At 31.1% G+C, this 12,479-nt stretch overlaps 1 protein-coding gene across 1 annotated transcript; it reads right to left on the minus strand.

Moving 5' to 3' along the window:
- Positions 1-8,822: 8,822 nt before the first annotated feature.
- LOC107634346 (inositol oxygenase 2-like) lies at positions 8,823-11,245 on the minus strand. The gene is made up of 11 exons (XM_088506920.1): positions 11,115-11,245; positions 10,856-11,000; positions 10,640-10,721; positions 10,343-10,547; positions 10,123-10,182; positions 9,978-10,030; positions 9,768-9,890; positions 9,575-9,644; positions 9,377-9,455; positions 9,212-9,293; positions 8,823-9,105 (listed from the first exon to the last, which is right to left on the minus strand). Exons 1-11 carry the CDS (start codon positions 11,146-11,148, stop codon positions 9,079-9,081), a joined length of 960 nt encoding a protein of 319 aa, XP_088363046.1. The 5' UTR covers positions 11,149-11,245; the 3' UTR covers positions 8,823-9,078.
- Between the last annotated feature and the right edge of the window lie 1,234 nt (positions 11,246-12,479).

The raw sequence follows: 12,479 nt of genomic DNA on the forward strand, positions 1-12,479 counted from the left end.
TAATAATAACACCAGTAGTATTTAATAATAATAATAATAATAATAATAATAATAATAATAATAATAATAATAATAATAATAATAATAATAAGTTGTAGTGCTAATAACAATTATAATAATAATATAATAATAATATTAATAATACTAGTATTCCTATTATTAACTAACAGTAACAATAATATAACTAAATAATAATAATAATAATAATAATAATAATAATAACAATAACAATAACGACAACAATAATAATATTAACAATAACATTATAATATACTAATAAAAAAATAAAAAACTTACATATTAAAGCATAAGTACACAAATTCAAGAGTCCGTGTGTTAATCTCCAACATTGTCTTATTGAAGCAATCTAAATAATCTCGAATGCTTTCATCCACTCTTTATTCTATACCAAGTAATGAGATTGGATGTTTAGCCTGAGTTCTTCTAGTGGTAAAGTGAGTTGGGAACTTTATCTTAATGTCGGCAAAAGAAGATATGGACTTGAAGAGCAATATATTGAACCAAGCCATCGTTGATCTTAACAATGTTATCGGGAAAGTCTTACATCATATAACATCCCCAACTCCTTCCAAATTCATTTTTGCTTGAAAAACATTGATATGCTCTTGGAGATCCAACTTGCCTTCATATTTTAGATATGTTAGTTTGTCAAAATGTTTCAGTAACCGAACTTAGAGGACATGGAGAGTAAATGGAGTCTGTTCCATGGTAACTTGCTCTCAATAATCTCTGTGCCTTTTAGGACTTAGATTCCTTTGTGGAGTATGCCTCCTTTTAGACTGAGCTGAACAAGATTAGCTCTTGCCCTTCTCTCAAGGTCACGACACAACTCCTCATGCCGGGGTAAGTCCCTCTTGTCCCTTTGAGGTGAGTCAGATCGACAACAATCATTCTCTTGATGTCGTCTATGGTCTTGCTCATGGGTTTTTCTTTTACAACTATCATGTCGTCCTCTTGTTGTACGGCTTTCGGGATTGGGATTGCCTTAATTGAAATCATTCTACAAGTTGACGTTCTAATTCCTACAGTCGATGGTGCATTTCTTGCATAGCATGTATATAGTCCTCACCCAAACTAGGGAAATACCGGCCTATAGTGTTTTGAACCTCCTGACATTCAAAACCTGGGAGAACTTAATGTTGTTGTCCCTTATTAGTGTTTAGGGTAACATCAATCTCATGTCCATCATCATGTTATTGTTCTTTGTAAAGAATATCTGGATTAATTATTGATTGTATCTTATGATCAGCCATGGTACCAAATACGTAGGATCTCCACAAACAGGGCCAAATGTTCATACCTTTTGCCAAGGTTCTAAAAATCGGACCGATCATCGAACCGTTCTAGTCATTGGTTCAATAATTTACTGGTCTAATCGGTTCAACCGAAATTCAACCGAAAAAACTATTTTATAATAAAATAATAAAAAATTATAAATAAACACACTGTACAACATAATTATAATCTAATATAAACTTTAAAATATCTTCTAAATTTAAAATATTACATGTAAAATCATCAATCAAATTATTACCCACATATGCATTATTATAACCAAGTTGATTGTTTTAAATTATAAAATGTATTAAAAATCTTTGAGCTGATCAATTTAAATGGAAACTCATTAAATTAAAAAACTGATTAATTTAATTGAGTTAATTCAATTCATATATTTCTTCATTGAACTAAAAGGCTAGTGATGATCAATTTACTTCTTTCTTAACAAAGGTTGATCATAATTTTAATAAATTTTTTGCATAATTTACTTCTTCCCTAATAAACTTTTAACAAATTTTCAGCATAATTTTAATAAAAATTAACAAAAATTTCAGCACAATTTTAACCAATATTAATCAAGTGAACTAAAATCAACTAATTATTTAAATCAATGATTCAATCTAAAGCAGAGAACAATACAACACATGAGCATAGTTGATCATTCCATAAGGCAAATTTCAATCTGGGTAGCACATTAACACTAGTAATTCCTCCAAGGATAATAACAACAATACTAAAGAAAAAAGTTATGTAGCAAGAAAATAGAAGAGATGAGTATTGTGCAGAGGAATAAGCTAAAGATTACACAAGGCCAACTAATACAACTGATTACACTTCTTTCAATTTTGTTCTTGATCATCTTGATTCTTTAAAAATAAAGAGTTATTCTCCTTTACAATCCAAAAAAAATGTTCTGAAAAAAAATGAAGAACAAGAGAACTAAAATTAAAAAAAATGAAGCCATTAACAAAATTTTCAGCACAATTTTAACAAACATTCACCAAAAAACTAAAATCAACTAATCATTCAAATCAATGATTCAATCCAAAGCAGAGAACAATACAACAGATGCGCATAACTAATCATTCAATGAGACAGATTTCAATCTGAGTAGCACACTAGCATTAGCAGAATCCCCCCACCCCAAAAATTGTTCTGAGCAAAAAAATGAAGAACAGAGAATGAAAAAAAACATGCCATTGACTTCGAGGAAAAAGCTGCGCGCCTGCGATTGGTGAGAGGAAACAGGGTTTGGAGACTTGGAGAACGCCGAAAGGACGAAGAGAGAAGCCCCTGAGTGCGATGAGCAACGGCTGTGGCCCACTCCTTACAGCGGTGGTGGAGGCTAGGGTTGAAGGAAGTTCTGCTTTCTGAAGGAAGGAGATTGGCGAAGGGGTTGGGGGGCACAAGGCACAACGGAGGAAGAAACGGTGGCTCCTGAGCGCAACAGACTGCGGCATTGAGGCTTTCCTTGCAGCGATGGGCGAGATTGTAACCTAGGGTAGAGAGTTGAGAGAGGAGAGAGTCTGAAGCAAGGTTCTGAAAACCGAACCGGTCATTGAACCGTTCTAGTCACTGGTTCACTGGTTTATAGGTTCAACCGGTTTGACCGTGGTTGAACCGAAAAGACCGTTTTCTAATAAAATAATAAATAAAATATAAATAAACACAATAAAACATAATTATAGTCTAATATAAATCTTAAAGTTGTAATTACATGTCCCTAAAGGCCATTGGGAGCACCTTATATTCCCAACCTAAGTTCTCAACCGTTACCTCACTTATTCTAATTACTACCTGCATAGGTCTAAAGTTTTAATATGATTCATTGCTGCATCAAAATATCCCAAACAATTTAACTAAATCATCTATTGTCTGCTTACTGTAATCCAGTACGTGTTCCAGCAAGTCTTTCTATGTTAAAAAACATTCTACCAATTTGCCCGGTTGAGCAGTCTTTATATGTTTAAGTCTCCTATTCTTATTGCCCGGCTGAGCAGCCTTTGAAGTTTGAACATACCTACAACAATCATGAAATATAGAAATCTTAAGAAAACCCTGAACAGCAGCAAAATCTTAATTATTTTTTCCACAAAGATTGTTTTTTTCTTGATTGTACCAAATATTTTTTCAGAGGATTAGTCAAGCAGCTAACTCTAGGTATCCCTTCACTAGTTCCAGTCCCCATGAATATAATCTCTGCCTGATCACCAGGTAATTCAACCCCAATATCTCCATTTGCAGAAGCTGCAGTAGCAAATAGAATAAAGGCAAAAAATCAACACAAATTTCACCTAATCCCATATCAAATCAAGAATCTGAACAATCCAAAAGCATAGTTCTAGCTTCAATTAAATAATATCAGAGTACAATCATGCAATCAAATTATGATAATAAAGAAATAAGTGGAACAAAATTGGAGAGTAGTTAGTTAGATAGTTACTGGATTGGAGGCGAGAGTGAATGGGAAGGAGAAGAGAAACGGAAGAGGGAGAGCGCCAACAGGAAGAAAAGGAAGAGCGAAATCAGTTCAGTAAACAAACAACATCCAAAATTATTCAAAATTATTCACAATTATTCAACAAACAACAAAATCCAGTTTAGTAAACAAACCAAAATCAGTTCAGTTTCAATAATTACTCAGTTAATCACTAATCAGTAAACAACAATCAGTCATCATGTTGAATCACAGTTCAGTTTCAATAATCACAGTACAGTTTAGATCCTTCCAATCAGTTGAATCTTGAATCAATTCACAGTTTCACACTACACAGTTCAAAGAAAAATAAAACAGGGAGACAGAATTTCAAAGTTCAAAGTTTCGGTGTTCATCATGCTGAATCACAGATCAGTTTCAGTTCAAAGTAAAATCATCCAGTTTGAGTAATCACACTACACAGTTCAAAGAAAAATAAAACAGGGAGAGTGGGAGACACTGAGACAGCGAAGTTACCTTCAAGGCAGAACATGCAACAGGGAGAGTGAGAGTGAGGCGGTGGGAGACAGCGAAGGCACCTTCTCAGTTCTCGACGGCTGCTGCGGTGGCTCGACGGCAGTGGCTCGACGGCGGTGGCTCGACCCGTGTGAGAGTGAGGCGTTCTCACTTCTCAGTTCTCGACGGCTCTGCGATGGCTCGACGGCGAGCCCTCGACCCGTGTGACTGTGTGAGTGTGACAGTGACTCAGTGAGGCGTTGGAAGCAGCTTCAGCGAAGCCTGCTCAAAGAATGAGAACCACTGAAGCAGAGAAGGGAAGGTGTTTTGGTGATTTAGGGATCTCAGCATCTGGAGTTTTGGTGATTTAGGGATTCAGAATGAAAAAACGCCAGCGTTTTGTTGCCATCCAAAAAACCGGCCGGCTCACGGTTCGGTTCGACCGACCGGTTACCGGCCGGTTCGCCGGTTCAATTCCGGTTTTTGAATTTCACGGTTTTGATGAATGTCCGAACCGTTTTTCAGTCCGGTTCACGGTTCGATCGGTCCGACCGGCCGGTTCGAACCGGTTTTCAGAACATTGATCTTAAGAATGGATGACTGAGCCAGGGAGAAGAGGAATTTTGGATCCCTAAACCTAAAAACATTAAATGACAACGTTTTTTCAAAATCGCCGGGTTTTGGTTCGGTCTGACCGGTCGATTCTTGGCCGGTTCAACAGTTTAAATGCTGACTGAACCGTATTTGCTTTTGGTTTGCGGGTGGAACGATCCGACCAACCGATCCGGTCCGATTTTTAGAACATTGCCTTTTGCAGAAGTTACGAGCTAATGAGAATGCTGTGCTGGAACCAAGCCAAGAAGGCTACCTGTGAAGATACTCCGATACTTAAATCAATAGTGTTCTTAGGTGATAGAGTGAATAGTGCAGTACCTGCCGAGTTTTCATTTTTCCTTTATTACATCTTTTCCGATAACTGTTATTAGGCCTTTAATGTATTTCTTTCAATATCATGATTTGACAGCTTTTCGAGTTAATGAATTTATTCATTTTTAGTGGTACTTACATTAGATTTTATTGAGCTCGTAACGTAATATACTCATTTAATCGTGATATTAGAATTATTATTCTTTCCTAGAACAAGGTCATTCTTGAGATATAATCGAATGCTCGATTCAATGGAGTTACCTCTAGTTAAACTCAATTTGAACTAGAATTTTTCAAATTTAATCCATTTTCAGAGAATGCATATGCATATGCATATAAAGAGAATGCTCTTTAGAAAATATTCTCTCAAGTCTTAACATTTTTACTTCAATTTTTACACACGCACACGGAGAGAGAGAGAGAGAGAGAGAGAGAGAGAGAGAGAGAGAGAGAGATTCAAATATTGGAAAATACAAATTTCTAAGTCTGAAGTTTTAAACCCTAACATCAATTCCTGAATCTTTCTCACTGCTCTCTTTTGAATCTTGGAGACTTGGAGCAATTTTTTATATTTAATTATATAGAAAAAAAATCCAATATCATTACTAATTACCCGCAATTGGTTTTAAAAAGAAAATGGATACATGAATTGAATTGCATTACTGCTATTTAATTCTTGAATCTTTCTCTCTGCTCTTTTTTTAATCTTAGAGCAATTCTTGATTCTGCATCATCAATTTGCAATCACATTGTTGCTATTCCTCTTTTCGTCAAATCTTTGAGCAAGTCCTCGATGATCTTTTCTTTGCAAAGAAAAATATTTATAAAAAAAAGAGAAGAGAGAAACAAAAATAGAACAAAGTGAAAGAATGAGAAATAGTGTGTTACTTACTGTGTATTGTGTTGTGTTTTGAGTGTTGAAGACACAAAAAATAAGGTAAGTAGGGTATATTTATATGTTACGCATTACGCAAGGCGTTACTTATACACTATTTTGACGTTAATTATCCGTGCGTCATTTATAAGTTATGTTTACGGCATTGATTACACGTAAGCTAAAAATTTGTTTACCATGAATTCAATAAGTCAATAACTAATACAATATTATTCATAAAAATAATAGAAAAAATAAACAAAAATATTTACATGTTAACCAAAAAACATTTTAACATGTTTACATTAAGGTGATGTTAGGTAGCCAAAAAATAATTACAATATAGAAATGTCACATAAAAATTCTCATTCTCTTGATAAGTAAGTGACATACATTTCCTTATCACTTATTCTCGTTATCACCTACTATTTTGCTGCATGTTTGGAGTCATTAATGTTCTTTCCAAAATCAATTTCAGTTTCTCACAAATCAAATCTCTAACATCTCTCAATCACATTATTATCCATTAAAATACAATAATTCTCTGCAAAAATTATGAAAATTAAATTAAAAAATTTTAACAACTTCTACTATACAACTTATATTTTACATATAGACTATTAAAGAATAAAACATAAAATATAAACAAAAATTAAAAAATAAATTTTTTAAAATAATTATTAACTCGTTATATTAAAATCAATAAATAAGCATACATATGAATATTAAATAAAAATATTAAAATAATTAAAATAATGACCTATTAGTGCACATATGAGATAATTTGAAAAATACAATAAGACATATAGTTTAAAATTTGATAATATTAATTATAAAAATTTATTAATCATAGACATCATATAGGTATGAAATTATGAATATTATGAGTACAAATTATGGATGTTATTAACATGAAATAATGGATGTTATGTGTATAAATCTATGGATGTTATGAGTAAATTTATCAATTGAATAAATTAATTTAAGAATTTGATATTTTTTTAAATTCAATTATGATAAAATTTAAAAATATTTGTGTTAACTTTATAGTTACTTATGCAATAACTAAAAAATGATATGTATATGGTTGTAATATCTAATAAATATGAATTTAATTTTTAGATGTTAGTTGTATGTAATTATGGATGTTATGTATATGAATGTATGAATGTTATGCGTATAAATTTAGTTAGTACAATATAATTATAAATGCATATAAAAACACACAAAAAAAATTAAATCAGTTTATTATCATACCTTATCAAAGCTAGTGTGTTTTTCATATTCTCGAAAATTGGTTGAGTGACAATAACTTCGTCGGGTGAGTCCGTCTGTTGTTCAAATTCTTCATCAGCACCTTCTACCATAGGTACCGTATTAAGGTCGAATTCAAATGGCATACTATTTGCAATGATAAACGTGATTTCTTGTAAAATTTATTGGCTTATACACACTATTGTGCTTGTAATGGTATTAGAGTCATGATTTTTGAACGATCATAATTGAATTAATGGAATGTATATATTACAAAGAATCAAGTACAATTAAAATGCCTTAACGAAAATAAAAAATTAATGATTTTTTTGTATCTCCATTGATTGATATTAAATGCCTTAAAGGAAACAAAAAATCAAGTGCAATTAACTCAATTAATATATATTATCATTACCGTCCATTATTATTATTATTATTATTATTATTATTATTATTATTATTATTATTATTATTATTATTATTATTATTATTATTATTATTATTATTAAATATGAAAATTAAATTATAAAAAGGAATATTAAGTATTGATTATAATAGTAAGGGATATGATATTATAATTAATATGATTAATAAGTGGAGTTGATAAAAATATGATAAGTGAAATGATAAGAGAGTGAGATAAAAAATAAAACTGTTATTAAATTATGTAAATGAAGTAAATTATGAAAAAATTTGGCTAATTATGGCTGAAAATTTTTTGTTACCAAACTTTTTCCTTTACATTATTAATAGCTACATATTCTATTTGTTTATTTATAGATCTATACAATTATACAAAAGATTCAGCTGATTATCATAATTGTTCTTGAATCATATTTATAAATCAAATTTTGTTATTTTTAGTAAATGTAACAAAGTTAGAAATTATTCTTCGAGAATATTCCAAAGAGATGGATGTGAAATTGAGAATTGTACATGAAGTTTTAAACTCAAACAAGACATATATAAAGAAAATTATCATTTTGTGTCTCATACTATATTTTTTTTTACTACTTCAAAAGTAACTATATATACTTATGAAAAAATCTCTATTTTTTTAATACTGAATTTTTATTTTTGTAAAATTCAAAATTATATTTTTATTTTAAAAGGATTAAATTGTAAATTAACATGCATCATAGTAATTGTTAATTTGCTTTAAGTGCAAATTTATATATATTGTATTTGATAACCATGATGCTAGTTAGTACTAACTAACAATTTTATTTATGACATGAATTCCAATTTTATAAGCTTCAAATTGCAGGGAAAATGAAATTCGAAAAAGAAAATTACACTTAGTCTATTTTAGAATGCTCAAAAGATGCAAGAACATATATTTTCTTATTTCATTTTGTTTTGTATTCATTCATTCTAATTCGATGTATAATACAATACAAAAAAAATTGAAAAAGATTTATAATTGAATAAAATTCGCTCTTTTTTTCTTCAAAATAAGTGATTTTATTCATTTTAAAGAAAGGAATACAAGTGTTCAAATTTAGAACTTAAAAATAAAAATCCCAATGCTCATTACTTAGCCAATATGGTCGGTATTATTAACCAAACTTAATGATTCTTATGAGTTCAAATTATTAAAACTAAGAACAGAAATATCGATATTATATAATTTTACATTATGCATTTACATAAATTTATACGTTATTGCAAGGCAATATGAAAAGGCATGAAATGTAACACATTGATCAACTTCAACCAAGTCCAAAACATGCTTGTGGAAAAAAACTCAATTTCCTACGCACCCTTGGTCTCCATTGCTCATTTTGAGGCTTCACCATTTAAGTTTTGCGGGAAAATACTGCAAAAGTGCAAATCATGTTACAAACAAAATAACAAAATCCAGATTGTTAAAACAACGTAATATTAAAAGAATAAATCAACAGAATCATTCAAATTTTTCTCACCTTCTCAATAAGAGACTGATAGTATGGCTTAACCTTTTCTACATCAACTAAGACTTTACTCTTGCTATACAAATCATACTTGCTGCACAAAATTATCAGTGATATAAGTGACAATAGAAGATGTAGCCAGAAAAAAAGATACATTTAAGTTAGACAGGAACTTACTTGAATACATGGAGCCATTTCAAGTTCTCACGGTCTTCATCATTCATGAGATGAGCATATGCACCTTCCTTGTGTAAGGCTACAAGGTTATTATACATCATATAAAGGGTTATTGAATTTGCTGAACAAAGAATAACTAGTCATTTATAACCCAAAATTTAAATAGGAGGACAAATAGCACATGATGAAAACACTGACCATAGAAGGAGTGATATCGGATAATAAACAATCCTGCTGAAGGCAGAGTGGAGCCATTTTCCTTAGCAACCTACATATTTAAAAACGTACTATTTATCAAATCCTAAATCAAATAATACAAAAATATCAAATTATTATATAAATTGTAAATCATCCAATGATCCAAGTGATGCACTCTTCTATATAGACTCACCAAATACATGTAATCATCATGTCCCCATGACATCATAACATTGTTGAGTCCACATCCTTTAGTGTAGACCCCTTCTTTTGTGTTATAAGCAGGATTTTTGAAATCTGGGTTGTCCTTGAAATACTAGAGCCAAGAAGAAGCTTATATTGATTGCTAGTTTAAGATAACAAACTAAAGTTAGTTATAACTTTCTCAAAACTAATTGATTACCTTGTGGTGAATGTTTGCTTCATCAAAGGCACAACCAACAGGGAATGTATCTCCTACAAATATGTATTTTTCATTAAGTTTAATTGTTGAATTCAAAATTGTATACCATAACTCCATAAGGTAATTAGAAGTAATAAATGCTCACCAACAACGGCCCATTGAGAAAGCTCGCCAAATTGAGGAAGAAGAAGAATCTTTCCAAGATCTAAAACAAATCAACTATCATTTGTAAATTCCTATTGGTATAAAATATGTTATGTCTCTTAGTAAACAAAAGCAGCCTAACTTTCATGTATGATTATGATCAAGACTTTAAATGGCTCTTTTAGGAAAGCTTATACAAAAGTATATCCAAGTGCAAGTACCATGGATGAGAGCAGTCAAATGCAACCAATCTTCATTGGGATAATCTTTTCTGATGGCTTCAGCAGATTGTAACAAATGTTGAATTTGAGGTTCATCCAAATCAGGATCACTCTCATCCACCACTTGATTGAGCAGCTCACAACATTCCCATATGCTCATTTCTGCCTTGTCCAATTTCTGATAGTGCTCCCTCATTTTCTTCACCTGTAATAGCATTGCATTTAGCAAATGAAATTTCAGTCAGCATTGATCATTCCCATGACATTGCCTAGAGAGATAGATTAAAGTCTGCTTACAAAGTCATATGTTTGGTTGATGTGCTGCAGTCTATAGAATTCCTCTACACCTTTTTGCCTTTCACTTTCAGCATCATAATCCCTGCAAATATCCCACCATCAACCCACATTAGCATTATTTTTTCACCAACATACACTATTTAAAACTATAAAGATCCATTAATAAAAATTAATTGAAGAAAATATGAGTGAGAGAATATGAAATGGAGTTGAAACCTGAAAGAGTGGCCAAATGAATTGATTTCTGGTGCTGTAAATCCATTATGTGATGATTCCTTTTGCAAAGAAAATTCACCATTCAACGCAACTTTCTTGGCTTCCTCAGTGACAGTGTGCACGCTCTTCTCGTCGAATTGTGACCCTGAAAATATGTTACAATATGACAGACACGAGTTATGAATATATATATATATAGCCATACTTGTGCAAGAATATAAACCAAATTGAAATAGTAAAATAAAGGTTACAATAATACCAAGGGCAGGTTGCTTAGCAAGGATGGTCATCATTGTCGTAAGAAAAGACAACAACGAAAATTACTGGAGAAAATGCTTAACAACAAGAAAAGAAAAAGAAAATCTCAATGAAATGGATGTGGCAAAAACCTCTGACAAAAAAGGTGTTTATATAGCTCAAAATAAAATCCTTCTTCTTGTGTTTAAATTTTAAAAGTTCCAAAATAAAAAAAAATAAATGAATAAACCAATTTAGAATCATACTATTTTAAGTAACTTCTTATCCTAATCAAATTCAAAGTTGTTCATGTCAACGTCAGCGTTAGGTGTTATCTACTCATTTTATAATCCAAGACTTGATTAAATTATAGTAAAAATTGCCATTAAAAAGTTGTACTATATACTAATATTAATCCATGCTAAGAGTTAAATTTTGAATTTCCGATCCTAATAATTTATATACGTTATTCTTTATGTTAAAATAATTTTATAGCTTAGTCATACTCTTGTAGGTGTTGCTGTTAATTTGCTGTCTTCACCAAAAATAGTTAACAATTTATGAAATTTTGTTTTTGGTTACAAGAGTTGTAAACGAAATATATGATAGCTCAACGAGTGATAACTAATTCTTTTTCCTCCAAAGATAGGAATATTTTATTCCAATAAGATAAAAGGAATGGATCATTTTCATTTAAATTAAACAAATAATTTATTTATTTGTGTAATATTTATCAATTTAAATATGAATGCCACATCTTTAATACATTGAGTAAAAGAAATATAAACTCATCCAAAATCAAGTTTTTTTTTTTTTTTTAAATTTGTCCATATCTTGTGTACTGAGCATCCAAGATCTTAAGACACTCTTTTTGGATGTAGTACATTCAAGATGTGTGCAAAATAAATTCAAATTCTTTGCATCCTAGAAAGTTACTTACAAGATATTTCACCTATATAAGGACTTACAAGTACCATAACTCAACACATGGTGAGGATGGAGTGATATTTGAGTGCAATTCTTCTATGATAATACTATTGATGAGCGGATACTTTATACGCTTTTTGGGGTTAATTTCATGTAGTTTTTAGTATATTTTAGTTAGTTTTTAGTATACTTTCATTAGTTTCTAGGCAAAATTCATATTTCTGGACTTTACTATGAGTTTGTGTGTTTTTCTATAATTTCAGATATTTTCTGGCTGAAATTGAGGGAGCTGAGCAAAAATCTGATTCAGGCTGAAAAAGGACTGCTGATGCTGTTGGATTCTGACCTCCCTGCACTCGGAATGGATTTTTTGGAGCTACAGAAGTCTAATTGGCACGCTCTCAATTCCGTTGGAAAGTATACATCCAGGGCTTTCCAACAATATATAATAGTCCATACT

The sequence above is a fragment of the Arachis ipaensis genome, chromosome B3, assembly GCF_059453495.1.
Source record: "Arachis ipaensis isolate K30076 ecotype BB chromosome B3, ASM5945349v1, whole genome shotgun sequence".
NCBI lineage: Eukaryota > Viridiplantae > Streptophyta > Magnoliopsida > Fabales > Fabaceae > Arachis > Arachis ipaensis.